Consider the following 15,052-nt stretch of genomic DNA (forward strand, 5'->3'; position numbering starts at 1 on the left):
GTTAACAAGGCTGCCCCCTTGACGACCCTCTCACAGAGCTACATCCTTTGTCCTATCTGGACCGAGGCGGGTCCACCTGGGCGGATGTGGGGGTCTCTGCCAGTTCTCAGGGGGAGGGGACCCCCATCCGTGGTGCTTTTGCTACCTGCTTCCCTAGCTGGGGTTTCTGTCTTTGTGTAACGTCTGTCTCCCACTGTCCTGTGTCTGTCTCCGAAGGACCCTGGTGAGGTGCTGAGAGCCCATCCCGGCGGGGAAACCCTTCACTGTTTCCAAATAAGGTCACGTCTGTACTTCCCGGGAGTTGCTTTTACTGCCTTTGAATGGCACTCTGCAGGCAATTAAGAGCTAAATAAATTATCCTAATAATGATTGTGTGTTCTGCTTAAAAAGGCAGATCGTTTTTAACTGCTGGGCTTTGGAGACTGTTGTTTATTCATTGTGCTTTAAAGAATCCTGTTGCCAAAGGGCTTCCTTTTCAAACCGGGGGAACACAGACTCTCGGCAAAAAAGAGAAAAGCAGAATCTAATTTTACTTTTTGGTCTCTCCTTTCTCTCAGCTCCTCAAGAGGATGATTGCTTATGTATGTCTCTATTATATGTATTCCTTTGAAGGTGAGCGTGTGTGTGTGTGTGTGTGTGTGTGTGTGTGTGTGTGTGTGTGTGTTTTAAAATGTCACAAATTACTAATCACAAATTACTACAATTTTTATTTATTTTTCTTTCTTGTGTGTGTGTGTGTGGGGGGGGGGGTCTCCTGGCGATACTCAGAGGACCCAGGGGCCATTTCCAATGATTTGTCATGGGAGATGCTGTATTATAACGACAACTCACAGAGCTGGGGGGTGGGGGGTGGGGGCACCATGTGGTGCTGGGAACCACTGAGGCCAGCTGCATGACGCCTGTTAACGATCTCTCCAACCCCCAAGTGCAATTTTCAGTTTCTTGTTTTGGGGCCACCCCTGGTTTGGGCTCAGGACTTACTCTAGAGTCAGTGCTCAGGGATCACTCCCGGTGCTGCTCAGGGGCTGACCCCGGCTTGGCTTTGTGCAAGGCAAGTGCCCTACCAGCGGTACTGTCACTCTAGCCTTGTCTAAGTCTTTCACTACGGCACCTCCTAAACCAGCTGGGGTGAAGTGCAGGAAGAGGAAGGCTTCTTCTTCTTCTTTTTCTTTTTGGGTCACACCCGGCGATGTACAGGGGTTACTCCTGGCTCTGTACTCAGGAATTACTCCTGGCAGTGCTCGGGGCACTCTATGGGATGCTGGGAACCGAACCTGGGTTGACCGCGTGCAAGGCAAACGCCCTACCCACTGTGCTATCGCTCCAGCCCCAAGAAGGGCTTCTAAGTGTGGACAGCACCAGCGTGGGCCGCCTTGGGGTGTGCAGCCCTGCCCCCACCCCTCGCTGTGAGCTCCACGGGGTGGGTGATACTGTCCCACAGTTCCTTGGTTCAGTGGCCGAGGGTCCCCCTCTTAGTCCTATCTCTGGATTAAGGGTCTGAAATCCCCACGCAAGAGGCTGGCATGGTGGATAGGCCCCAGCCCCCAGGAGAAAGATAAGTCTTGGGGTGTGTTGAGCGACTGCCAGTTTGAAAACAGTGAAGGCAGTTCTCAGCACACCACACACACATGTTTTATTTGGGGGCCAACCCAGTGGTTCTTGGGGGCCCCTCCTGGCTCTGTGCTCAGAACTTGGCCTCGGAGTTGCTGGGAGGGGACACCCTGTGGTTCTGGGGGTTGAACCCAGGCCTCCTGTGTGCAAAGGATGTGCTCAGCCTTTTGTGCCATCTCCTCCCCACTCCCCAGCCATCACGGGGCGGTTATTATTATTGTTTTTTGATTGCCATGATCATTTTGTCATGATTGCATAGAATTCCATTTGCCCATCTAAACAGATGTCATACAGTGTTACATGTAATGGTTTGAAAGGAAGGGCCAGGGGGTCCTGGGGAGACAGTACAGCGGGTCAGCCCTTGCCTTGCATGCAGCTGACCTGGGTCTAATGGCTGGTACTGCATGTGGTCCCCGAGTACCCCTGAGCACAGAGCCAGGAGTGATCCCTGAGCGCAGCTTGGCTTGGCCCCCCAAACCAGGAAGCAAAGGAATAGAACCGCCCCCCCCACACACAGGGAGCTCAGAGCCCTTGCCTGAGGCCAACCAGGGACCTTCCAAACTCATACCTGCAATATTTCTCCCCACATCTACATACCTATGATAAGGTTTATCTCGGCAATTAGACAAATAGGAAGAGATTAACACCCCAGACTCTATAATAATAATAATAATAATAATGAACACTGATGGGCTGGACCGATAGCACAGTGTTAGGGCATTTGCCTTGCTTGCAGCTGACCCGAGTTAAATTCCTCTGCCCCTCTTGGAGAGCCCGGCAAGCTACTGACAGTATCTCGCCAGCACGACAGAGCCTGTCGTGCTACCCGTGACATATTCAACATGCCAAAAACAGTAACAAACAAGTCTCACAATGGAGACGTTACTGGTGCCCACTCGAGCAAATCGATGAGCCACGGGATGACCGTGACAGTGACAATGACAGTCGAGCACTGATAGCAATGCACTGTGGAAAAAGCTATCCGAATGGGGTCTCGCTCTCAAAATATCTTGTAGCACGTTTTATTTTTGGAACTGGCTTGACCTCGGGTAACTGAAACCTTGGAAAATAAAACTTTGGGTGGTGGTGGTGTGTGTGGGGGAGGCAAGGTGAGGGGGCATTGCATAATTATAAAAATGAGACTGTCTTCAGGAGGAGAGACTAAGTGAATCCATTGGCTGCTGGGTTTTTTTTTGCTTGTTTTTGGGTTTCTTCCTTTTTTTTTTTTTTGCCTAAGACGTTAACATTGATGGTTTTGCTTATGAGTTTCCTGCTAGACACTTTCTGAGCAGTTTCCGGGGAGCGGGGAGCGATCTGTTTTAGGGAAGGAGAGGTTTGAGTGGCATTGAGGGCGGGAGAAGAGGAAAGAAAGAGAGTTCAAGGGAATCCGCAGCAGAGAGTGGCTTGAGTTAGGGTCGGAAGGACTGAGTGTGGGTGGGGGGTTTGGAATGGTGTGTGTGAGGGGTCCGTACCATCCATGGATGCCAGCTTGGCGATAATTGAATGTGGGTTTGGAGAGACGGAGAACACTAATGTATGTGTGTGTGTGGGGGGGGGATGGGGAAGTGGTTTTCCAAGGACTCTGGCTTTGGGTGGGGGGACGGGTAGGGCCACATCCAACAGTGCTCAGGAACTGTTCTTGGCTCAGTGCTCAGGAATAAGCCCCGGCGGTGCCTGGGGCGGGGGGAGCTCTGTGGTGCCAGGGATTTGAACGGGGGTTTGCAGGATGCAAGGCAGGTGCTTTAACCCCTCTGCTATCGATAGCATGGCGGGTAGGGCATTTGCCTTGCACACAGCCAACCCGGGTTCCTTTCCTCCATTCCTCTCGGAGAGCCCGGCAAGCTACCGAGAGTATCCCGCCCGTATGGGCAGAGCCTGGCAAGCTTCCGTGGCATATTCGATATGCCAAAAACAGTACCAACAAGTCTCACCATGGAGACGTTACTGGTGCCCGCTCGAGCAAATTGATGAGCAACGGGATGACAGTGATACAGCTATCTCTCCTGCCCTCTCCCCCCACCCCATGTTTTGCTTTTTAAGTTGTTGCTTATTGTTTGCCATCCTGAAGATTGAACCTGAGGCCTTTTGTGGGCAGGGCCCGTGCTTTACCGCTGAGCCCCGGCCTCTCGGTTTCCGTAGCGAGCACCCGAGGGAACCATCACCCAGTATTCGGCCTCTCTCCTTCTGACTGACTCCCCTCAGCACAGCCCCTTCTGGTCCCGTCCACGTTCGTAGCAGGAAAAGAGATCTCAAACCCTCTCTGGGTTTCTCTGCAGGTGGCCATAAAAGTCATCGACAAGAAGAGAGCCAAAAAGGACACCTATGTCACCAAAAACCTCCGACGCGAGGGCCAGATCCAGCAGATGATCCGCCACCCCAACATCACGCAGCTCCTGGATATCTTGGAGACGGAGAACAGCTACTACCTGGTCATGGAGCTGTGCCCGGGCGGAAACCTCATGCACAAGATCTACGAGAAGAAGAGGCTGGAGGAGGCGGAAGCCCGCAGGTACATCCGGCAGCTCATCTCGGCCGTGGAGCACCTGCACCGGGCCGGGGTCGTCCACAGGTAAGGGCCACACCGCCTTGCTACCGAAGGCGTCTCAGTTCTTGCACCGTGTGCATTATAAGTCTCCACTTTTCGTTGCCTGGACCGAAGTTTCGTGTAGGATTTGGAAGCCAGAGGGCTTTGCCTCCAGGCTCTGCCCGTGACCAGGCATGTGTGCGACCTTAAGGGCTCACCACTCTGAGCCTCTGTGTTTTCTTCGGGGAAATGAGAATGGCCCCCAGTGGCCGTCTCAAGCTTGGGGTCAGGGTGCAGAAGTTCGTGCACAGAAATGCCTCAGAATAGGGCTTGCACCCAGGATGCCTGCTCTTCTTTGCCCAGGCAGGGGACGGGTTACTCAATGTGTAGATGGTATTAAAAGTGCTTTCCCACGCTGGCATCGAGGCTGTATTTTTTTTGTGTTGCTCTCTTATGCGTGGGGGCGTGTGTTGGACAGCTGGTTCATTTCACTGCATTGAATGACCATCCGAATCCTGTGCTTGTCTTGGGAAAAGCGAGGGGTGTTCCCCGTCAGCCAAGACACCCTTGCAGGAAAATCTAACCTTTTTTTTTGCTTTTTTCTTTTTGGGTCACACCCAGCGATGCTCAGGGGTTACTCCTGGCTCTGCACTCAGGAATTACTCCTGGCAGTGCTTGGGGGACCATACGGGATGCTGGGGATTGAACCCGGATCGCCTGCCTGCAAGGCAAATGCCCTACCTGCTGTGCTATTGCTCTGTCCCCCAAAATCTAACTTTTTAAAAAAAACTAGTCTTCTCTCATGGAACTAGGGGGCTATGTAGAGTAAGTCAACCGGAGGGAAAAGGATAGATATGAAATGATCTCTCTCCGATGCAAGACTTAAATATACACAGCAAGGGAGCAACAGATGATCAAAGACAGCATAATGGGTGTGCCAGAGTGATAATGACAGAGAGTGGGACATTTGCCTTGCACACAGCAAACCAGGTACCCCCGGCATCCCATGGGTCCCCTGAGTCCCACCAGGAGTGATCCCTGAGACATGCAGAGCCAGGAATAAGCCCTCAGCACTGCCAGTTGTGGCCCCCCCAAAACCAAAAAACACCAAAAACGAAGGCAACATAATTGGAGGACTGATCCACACCTTTGAGTTGTGGGTTGGGGATGAGAGGGAAGGGGGGTTGGGGTATTTGGGAGGGGGAGGGGGAGCACACTGGTGATGAGTGTGGTGTTGGAATCTGTGCATGAGAAACCTTTATTTATAGCATTGAAAACCACAGAATCTCAATCAAAAAATTTTTTTTTTCGTTTTTTTTAATTGAATCACTGTGAGATACAGTTGCAAAGCTTTCATGATTGAGTTTCAGTCATACAAAGTTCAAACACCTGTCTCTCTACCAGTGCACATTCCCCACCCCCAACCCCGCCTCTATGGCACTTTCCTCCTTACTCTCTCTCTCCTTTTGGGCATTATGGTGTGTAATCCAGATACCAAGAGGCCATCATGTTTGGTCCTTAGTCTACTTTCAGCATATATCTCCCATCCTGCGTGATTTCTCCATCACTGACTTAGTGGTCCCTCCTCTTCCCCAGCTGCCCCCTCCCCGAGCTCTTGAGGCAGGCTTTCAAGCATGGAGCATCCTCCTGGCCCTTGTCTCTACTGTCTTTGGGCGTCAGTCTCTGCTATGTTATTCTTATATTCCACAATGAGTGCAGTCATCCTATGTCTATCCCTCTCTGTTTGACTCATTTCACCTAGCATGATACTCTCCATGTCCATCCACTTACAAGCAAATTTCGTGACTTCATTTTTTTCTAATTCAATCAAAAATTTTTAAAAAAACAAGCAACTCTTCTGAGGAGGAACTGCACAGGGCAAATGAATGGATATAGTGTCTGTGGCAGTGTGGCTATTGCGGGATGCTCTTAGCCTACCCTTCATGCTCTACTAGAATAAGTGACACGACAGCCAGCTACCCTCTTTCTGCCACTACCCGAAGGTTAACTTCGCTAATCAATGCACGGTTCTTCCTTCTGGAAATGAAAGGCACTAGATGATCTGCATTGTTGAGAGAAAGAAGGACCCAGGTTTAATTAATAGTCATGCCAAAAAGATCAGCGGGTAGGGCGTTTGCCTTGCATGTGGACGACCCGGGTTGGATTCCTCCATCCCTCTCAGAGAGCCCGGCAAGCTACCGAGATTATCCCGCTCGCATGGCAGAGCCTGGCAAGCTATCCGTGGTGTATTTGATACGCAAAAACAGTAGCAACAAGTCTCACAATTGAACCACTGGATGACAGTGCTATCGTGCTACAGTGCCAAAAAGATCAAAGCACAAAATGTGTATGCATCGACATGTCTAAAAAATGCACAAACACATATGTGTGGGCACATGTATGTGCATTAATATCTGTATACACTTATTTATGTATTCATTTTTGTTTGGGGGGCCACACCCAGCCACCCTCAGGGCATCCGATGTTCTGGGATCAAAACCTGGGTCTGCTGGTGCAAAGCAAGTGCCTTAAGCCCTGTATTATCTCTCTGGCCCCAGGAAATAGATTTAAAAATAGTCATCCTCTCATGGTGCCTTTGATCTGCTGGAAAGCCATTCTGATTACAATGAGTGAAGGAAGCAATTCATTTTAGTCTGTGGTGCTGTGTGGAGGGTGGGGTGGGCTGGGAGGTCACACCTAGTGGTTCAGGAGGCTATTCCTTGTTGTGCCGGTGTTTCAGATCCCCAATTGCGGAGAGACCAAGTCCACACATGATAATGCAAAAGCAAAGGAACTTTATTACTAGCCCGAGCCAGCGCTAGCCCGAGCTAGGTCCGAGTCTCATTCAGTACAGTGGAGTCTTGACAAGGACCCCAACTCCAAATCACAAGCAGTTTATATGGGTTCAGGATTAAGAACAGTCTATATACTGGGTTATTTTTAGCATCGGCCCTGTTATAATGGTGGTCAGCAGTTAGGCAATGGTTAGCAGCAGTTTCTTTTTTGTTTTGTTTTGTTTTTTGTTTTTTTATTATTTATTTATTTATTTTTAATTAGTGAATCATCATGAGGGTACAGTTACAGATTTATACATTTTTGTGCTCATGTTTCCCCCATACAAAGTTCGAGAACCCATCCCTTCACCAGTGCCCTTTCTCTACCACCAGTAAACCCAGCATCCCTCCCATCCTCCCCAGTCCCGTCTCCCCCCACCCCACACTGCCACTATGGCAGGGAATTCCCTTTCGTTCTCTCTCTCTGATTAGGTGTTGTGGTTTGCAATAAAGGTGTTGAGTGGCCATTGTGTTCAGTCTCTAGTCTACATTCGGCACGCATCACCCTTCCCTCGCATGACCTCCGACCATATTTTACTTGGTGTTCCCTTCTCTGAGTTGCCCAGAATGAGAGACCAGCCTCCAAGCCACGGAGTCAACCTCCTGGTACTTATTTCTACTATTCTTGGGTGTTAGAATCCTAATCTGTTATTCTATATTCCACAGATGAGCGCAATCTTTCTATGTCTGTCTCTCTCTTTCTGACTCATTTCACTTAGCATGATACTTTCCATGCTGATCCACTTATATAGCAACAGTTTCTAAGGAGGGTGCAGTGACCCTTCATGACCGGCCAGACCCAGCTGCCCAATTCCTTATCTTGGCAAATGACTCAACTGGGAGTTTACCAGAAACCGCAGGTCCTGCTTTGGGGAAACAGAAACTGAGGCCTGGCTGAGACTTAATGTTGCTGCAGCTTGTCACGGCTGCTGAGGAGCCTGCTTTGGGGCCTCACATCCTGACTCTGTGCTCAGGAGTGACCCCTGGTAGCGTCCAGGGGGATGATACTCAGTGCCAGAGATCGAGCTGGTTTGGCTGCGTGCAAGGCAAGTGCCGTAAGCCCTGTGCTAGCTCTAGACCTCGCGCTCCACCCCCCACCCCCCATCCTCCCACCCATACCAAAGTAGCTCTTGGATCCATAGAATGGAGAGACTTGTGGGGTCTCTGGGGGGTGGGTGCCGGCTTAGGGGGCGGGGGTGGGGGAGATACACCCAGGGGAGCCCAGACACCAGGGCACTGCTCCGGGCACGGTCTGGGCTCATGGCTGGGCGCCAACCCCCACCTTGTTAGGTCTATTTGCCGATCAGCTGGGAGCGGAGCCCTGGGGAATCTTAAGTGACTCACGCTATTTTGGGCTCTCGGCCACATACTTCGATGTAGTCTGCAGTGCCCGGGGGGGGGGGGGGGGGATGCCATTAAGAAGACAAGGGTCCAGAGTGTGCTCAGTCTCCCTGTGAAGGTGACAGAGCCCCACACCTCACAGGTGAGTCAGCTGAAATCACCCACTAGGCCGGCCGAAGGGGACAGAGGCACCCAGGAGCCCTGACTGGGATTCGAGGGGTCGTGCTGTTCCCACCTGCTGGTGCAACCCCAGGGCTTTACAGCTAACAGCAGAGCGTTGCCCATCTCCCCTGCCGGAGACTCTCCGCCCCCTCCCCCCTTTTCTATAAAAGTCATTTTATTGGGGCTGGAGTGATAGCACAGCGGGTAGGGCGTTTGCCTTGCACGCGGCTGACCCAGGTTCAATTCCCAGCATCCCATATGGTCCCCCAAGCATCACCGGGAGTAATTCCTGAGTGCATGAGCCAGGTGTGACCCCTGTGCATCTCTCGGTGTGACACAAAAAGCAAAAAAAAAAATTTCATTTTATTGTGTTTATTTTTTAAAATTTCATTTCCATAAAGTTGTTAGCAATAACTGATTACGTTCAGTATTTCACCACCAATCCCACCACCATTATTATACTTTCCCACCACCGTCCTTTCGAAGGTTTCCACCACCACTCAAGCCTGCCCCATAGGCCGATGCTAGATTATTTATTTTGTGTTGCTTGGAATGAATAGCATAAGCTGTGTGTAAGGGTCTATTGCACAGTGATTCGACCGAAAAAGCAAAAAATAAAAAAAGTATGCGATATAGTGGGGGGCCCAGGGCGAGCTGTGAAGATTGGCCAAGAGGGTGGGTGGTAGCGATTGGTTTCTGGAAGTTTGGGGCTGCCGGGGTCCATCTGTTGCGGGCGGAGAGAGAGAGGATGCCTGCTCCCATCTGAGGTGCCCCCATGAGATCAGCTCGGAGCCTGGCCAGGAGCCATCCCTGCAGTGATCATTCTCCGATCCCTTTTAAAGTCATTTAAGGGGCTGGAGAGATAGCACAGCGGGTAGGGCGTTTGCCTTGCACGCGGCTGACCCGAGTTCAAATCCCAGCATACCATATGGTCCCCTGAGCACGGCCAGGGGTAATTCCTGAGTGCAGAGCCAGGAGTAACCCCTGTGCATCGCCAGGTGTGACCCAAAAAGAAAAAAAAAATTAAAGTCATTTAAACCAAGTCCCATCCGTCCATGCAGTTGCCGTCAAAACCCAAGGCAGGAACTGAACCGTGTTTTATTTATTTATTTATTTATTTATTTATTTTAGTCACACCCAGTGATGCACAGGGGTTACTCCTGGCTTTACACTCAGGAATCACTCCTGGCAGTGCTCCGGGGGCAATATGGGATCCTGGGAATTGAACCCGGGTTGGCCACGTGAAAGGCAAATGCTCTACCTGCTGTACGATTGCTCCAGTCCCTGAACCGTGTTTTTGAGAATGGAGATGGTGCGGTCTTTTGCTCTCTCTCGGGCTCTCTCTGCCTTGCAGTTCTTCCTCTCTTCTGGGGAATACAGTTGCAAAGCAGAGGGGACTGGGAGGCAAAGGTCTTCCAGAGAAACAGCTGTGAGCACTCCTAGGCATCTTGTGACGAGCCCCCGTGTTCCTAGACCCAGGGGAGCGGAGGGCTCGACGACTTTCCCTAGGACTGTCTGTGAGAGTCTTTCCGTGGCGTCTTTGCCAGCACGTGTTGCCTCGCAAACATTCCCGCAGACACAGCCTGACTCTCTCCCGGTGAAAGACGGTTAAAGACTTCCCGCCACCCTTTCCAAGGGTGAAGTTTTGTCCCTGAGGCTGCAGATGTGGGGCGAGTTTCACAAACGGTGCTGAGATTAGCGTTTTCAGTGAAGAAGACAGGCGGATGTTGCAGAGCTGCCCTGGGAACTCTTGATTGGCAAACAAATAGAGTGGAGGATTTGGGAAGAGTTTTCGGTGGCCCCATCTGGGCATTGCTTCTAAGGAGCTCTTTATGTGTGTGTGTGAAGAGACTTTAAAAGCCTAGCTGTCGGGGCTGGAGAGAGAGCACAGCGGAAAGGGCACTTCCCTTACTAGCAGCTGGCTTTGGGTTCAGTCCCCAACACCTTATATGGTCTCCTGAGCACTGCGAGGAGTGATCTCTGAGCACAGAGTCAGGAGTAAGCCCTGAGTGCCACTGGGTGTGGCAGTAGTTCTTGGGGGCTGGAGAGGTAACTGAAGGGGAAACTTGCATTGCCATTGCATGTATGACGTCCCCCTGCCTCCCTCCTCCCCCCAGTGAAATAAAAACCCAGTTTTTTTTTTCTTTTTGGGTCACACCCAGCAATGCTCAGGGGTTACTCCTGGCCCTTCACTCAGGAATTACTCCTGGCAGTGCGGCGGGGGGGGGGGGCGGGGGGGGGCTGGTTGGGGGAGGCAGATCATGTGGGATGCCAGGGATAGAACCCGGGTCGGCCGTGTGCAACACAAACGCTCTACCTGCTTTGCTATCGCTCTACCCCCCCAGTTCTTTGCTTTACAATTTTTTTTTTATTTTATAAAGCAGTTCACAGTATTTTATTATGCTTACTATTCAAACACCAACCCCACCACCATGACACCTTCCCACCACCATATTTTGGGTGTTTCCATCCCGACCCGGAATCCCTGCCCCAAAGCAGAACTAAAATAATATATTTTGTATTGTTTGTTGTGAAAAACCTCTGAAAATGCAAAGGATACAAAAAAGTATCCTTAGAGGAAAGAGGTTGAGGAGTGTTGTATTTCACCCAGGGGCCGTTAAGCCCTTCTTTTTTTTTTTTTTTTTTTTGAAGTAAATAGATTTTATTTAGAGGTTTCTGAGGGAAGGAGGAAGGGATAAGTGGGAGAGAGAATAGTGAAAATAACGCGCTCATGAGAGAACTCGGGCTTCTCCAAGGGTGGAGGAAGCCTCTACACATAACCGAGCTTCAGACACAAAGGTATGAAAGCATGAAAGTACACATCTCAAGAGGGGAGATGTGGGCGACACATGTGCTCGAGGGACACATGTGCTCGGCCACGTGGGCGCAAGCAGCACATGGGCTCAGGCAGCATATGCGCCGTTAAGCCCTTCTTTAAGAGATCCCTTAACATGTTGTTAGAAGTTGAGCCTTGTGTGCTTTTATTATGGATATCTGTAAAATAAAATATTTCCCTCTAAGATTGGTTGCCTCCTACTTTGGACCGCACCGAATGTGGTGCAGTGCTCCTGGAGTATTTGTAGGGTGTGTGGTCCAGGAGTAAGTTCACTCCTGAGTGTGAGGAGAGTGGCCATGAGCATGGGGGAGGTTGAGTTCTGGCGGTTTTCGGTGGGGTCCTTGGGGTGAGGAGGGCTCTCACCCGCCCCCCTCTGGGGTGCCCCGAGTGAAACAGCCGAACCCTGTTCTATTTTGTGGGGGCAGGCGGCCACCCAGGCGATGATCAGAAGGCTCAGAGACCCGTTGGCCCTGGCCGTGTGGCCTGGCACAAGGATGTGGTTGCTGCTTGGGTCCTGAAGAGCCACGGTCATCCTGGCACCCCAGCTCGGGCCTTGGGGCCACACCTGGCAGTGTTTGGGAGACTGCGAGGGACTGAACCAGAGTTGGCCGCGTGCCAGGCCCTTCACTCCTGCCCCCACCCTAACCCTGTTCTTTTTTTTTTTTTTTTTTGCTTTTTTTGGGGGATCACACCCGATGATGCACAGGGGTTACTCCTAGCTCTTCACTCAGGAAGTACTCCTGGCGGTGCTCAGGGGACCATATGGGATGCTGGGATTCGAACCAGGGTCGGCGGCGTGCAAGGCAAACGCCCTAGCCGCTGTGCTATCACTCCAGCCCCTAACCCTGTTCTTGATTGGGCTGAAACTTGATTTGTTTGATGTTGGCATCATGTTTTAAGGGTTTTTTTTTTGTTTATTTTTGTTTTTCATTTTTCGGCCATACCTGGGGGAGCTCAGGGCTTACTCCTGGCTCTGTGCTCAGAGATCACTCCTGGGTGGTGCTCAGGGAACTTTATGCAGTGCCAGGAACGAAATCCTAATTGCCGTGTGCCTTAACCCCCTGTCCATTCTCTCCGGGCCCCACACGTTACCAGAAAGTTAATGCCCCACATTTCCTGCCACATTAAATCTAAACATGTAATTAGCTACCCAAGACAATCAAAATAGTATTTAAAGGAATCCAGTCTTTAAACATGATGGAAATATTTCAAGTAGGGGAAAAAGAGAAAAGAAAAGGAAAGAAAAGAAAAAAGAAAAGAAAAGAAAAGAAAAGAAAGGAAGGTTCTAGAAAGCAGATTCCCTTAGCCAAATGAGAGCTTCCTTTGCAGCCCAACTGGCCAAAGTCTTGTGCCTTTTGCTGCCAGAGGCTTGAAATTTCTGTCCCACCCATCCTTCTCAAGATTACTAGAAGGAGGGGCCAGAGCGATAGCACAGCGGGTAGGGCGTTTGCCTTGCATGCGGCCGACCCGGGTTCAATTCCCAGCATTCCATATGGTCCCCTGAGCACCGCCAGGGGTAATTCCTGAATGTGGAGCCAGGAGTAACCCCTGTGCAGTGCAGGTGTGATCCAAAAAAAAAAAAAAAAGATTGCTAGAAGGAGTCCAAGCTAATCACGGAGAGAGAGAGAGGGAGGTGGCTTGAAGCCTTAATGTGCACATTTGCCTGTGGCCATCCTGGGTTCGATCCTGGTCACTGCCTGGCTCTGGATCACTGCTGGGAGAGCCCCCAAGCCTGGACCCCAGAGTCATCCCTGGGCATCGCTGTGGGTGGCCCTAAGGCCGCAAAGCAAATGTATGAATATAGACAGAGGTAGGCTTTCTTTTTGTGTTCATTGGGTTTTTTTCTTGGGGGGGGTGGTGAGGGTTGAGTCAATCCCAGCAGTGCTCAGGGCTGACTCCTGGCTCTGAGCTCAGGGATCACTCCTGGAGGGGCTCAGGGGCCCCTCGGGGGTGCCAGGGATTAAACGCGGGTCGGCAGCGTGCAAGGTGGTGTCTTTACTCATTTTATTTAAAGTTTTCTTTTTCCTCCCAGGCTCTCCTGGTAGATGCCCAACTCAGTCCGGGGCTTTGCCCATTGTGTAGAAAACACAAACTCTTGCGTCCCATCCCCCAAACTCTGCTTCTGCCCAGAGGCTGATCTGAGCGTCACTCGTGCTTCCACATGACAAAGTCCAATCCAACTGTCCAGACACGACATCCATCCGGGGGTCCCAACAGCGCCGCTCAACAGGAGGAGACACGCTGCGGGGGCTGCCAGCGTTGGCGGTAGAGACAGGATCAAAGTGGGTGCCGGCCCCCGTCTGGACTTGCGGGGAGAGGGAGTTGCGCCCCCCACCCACCCCCACGGGGCCACGACCTTGTCTGTTGAGCCGTGCTGGGAAAAGACCTTCTGATTCTGGGAGGAATGCAGTGAGCTCAGGACCCTTCTTTGTTCTCTTGAGCATGACCAGAAGCTCTGCCTCTTCCCAGGGAGCAGGGGCTGGGCCAGGCGGGGGACGGGGCGGGGCCGTCCCGCCAGCCAACCACCTGCTACCTGCTGCTTCTGCACCTTAACTGCTGTCGTGGGCAGGCGATGCTGGCTTGGGAGCTCTGGTTCTGCTTTCTCCACCCCCCCCCCCCCTTCCGGGGAGTAACGGGTAAGTTTGTTCACTTCCCAGAGCGGGGGAGGTGAGCATCAGACCAGTCTGTGAGCAGAGCGTGCTCCAAACGGAATTACATTGTGTTTATTCTGAGGCCGCTCCCTCAGTCACTTGCACACCTGGGGAGCTGGGGCTGACTTCTGTGTATCCAAGTTCCCCACCGAACAGCTGCTTCCTCTGTCCTGTCTGTACCGTCTTGATCCAGCTGAATCCAGTTCATCCTTGGGTTCTAAAGCCAACATCACCTCCTCTTGGAAGCCCTCCAGGCTGTGCCCTCAGATTAGACTCCCCCAGCCCCTTTATTATGCTTCTTAAATACTTCCCACGTGATGACTTAATTCTGGGGGGTAGAGTTTGGGGGAACACCTGCTATATTGGGAATTGAATCTAATCCCTCTCTCTCTCTCCTTCTCTGTCTCTGTCTCTGTCTCTGTCTCTGTCTCTCTCTCTCTCTCTCTCTCTCTCTCTCTCTCTCTCTCTCTCTCTCTCTCTCTCTCTCTCCTTCTCTCTCGTTCACTTAAGCACTGTGGTTTACAAAGTTGTCCATGATGATTTCTTACAGGCACTCAATATTCCACCCCCAACCCCACCACCACTATCACCTTCCCCTCCACCACTGTCTCCGTTTTCCCCAACACCCCTCAAGCCTGCGCCTGTAGCAGGCCCCCAGTCTTTCGTTTTATATTGCTCATTCCCACGAAATGATTGACGGAATGATCAAAACATATTTTCGTGGGGCTGGATAGGGCATTTGCCTTGCATGCAGCCGACCCAGGTTCGATTCTGCCCAGCATCCCATAGGGTCCCCTGAGTATCACCAGGAGTAATTCCTGAGGGTATGAGCCAGGAGTAACCCCTGTACATCACCAGGTGTGGTCTAAAAATTAAAAAATTTTTTCTTGCTCCTTATTCCCTAACTGCTGGAGGGGGGCATAGAAGTGAGGCTCACTTTTGGGCTGAGTACCCAGGCGAGTATCTAGTTCCTTCTCCGTTACTCCAAGTTCTGGGATCCCACAGTGGGCTGTGAGAACATGGATGGGGGCAGTCCCACTATTGAAGTTTGGGTTATTGGGTTCCTAACCACTCCATAATTGCTGCGAGAACG

The 15,052-nt window shown here is 51.4% G+C and overlaps 1 protein-coding gene across 1 annotated transcript in view; it reads left to right on the forward strand.

The window, feature by feature from the left end:
* Window positions 1–15,052, forward strand: part of HUNK (hormonally up-regulated Neu-associated kinase) — a 129,462-nt gene that overhangs the window by 49,164 nt on the left and 65,246 nt on the right. Inside the window, 1 exon segment of the mRNA XM_055126327.1 lies at window positions 3,888–4,180. Coding sequence (XP_054982302.1) covers window positions 3,888–4,180 — 293 coding nt within the window.

Source organism: Sorex araneus, chromosome 2, assembly GCF_027595985.1.
Source record: "Sorex araneus isolate mSorAra2 chromosome 2, mSorAra2.pri, whole genome shotgun sequence".
NCBI lineage: Eukaryota > Metazoa > Chordata > Mammalia > Eulipotyphla > Soricidae > Sorex > Sorex araneus.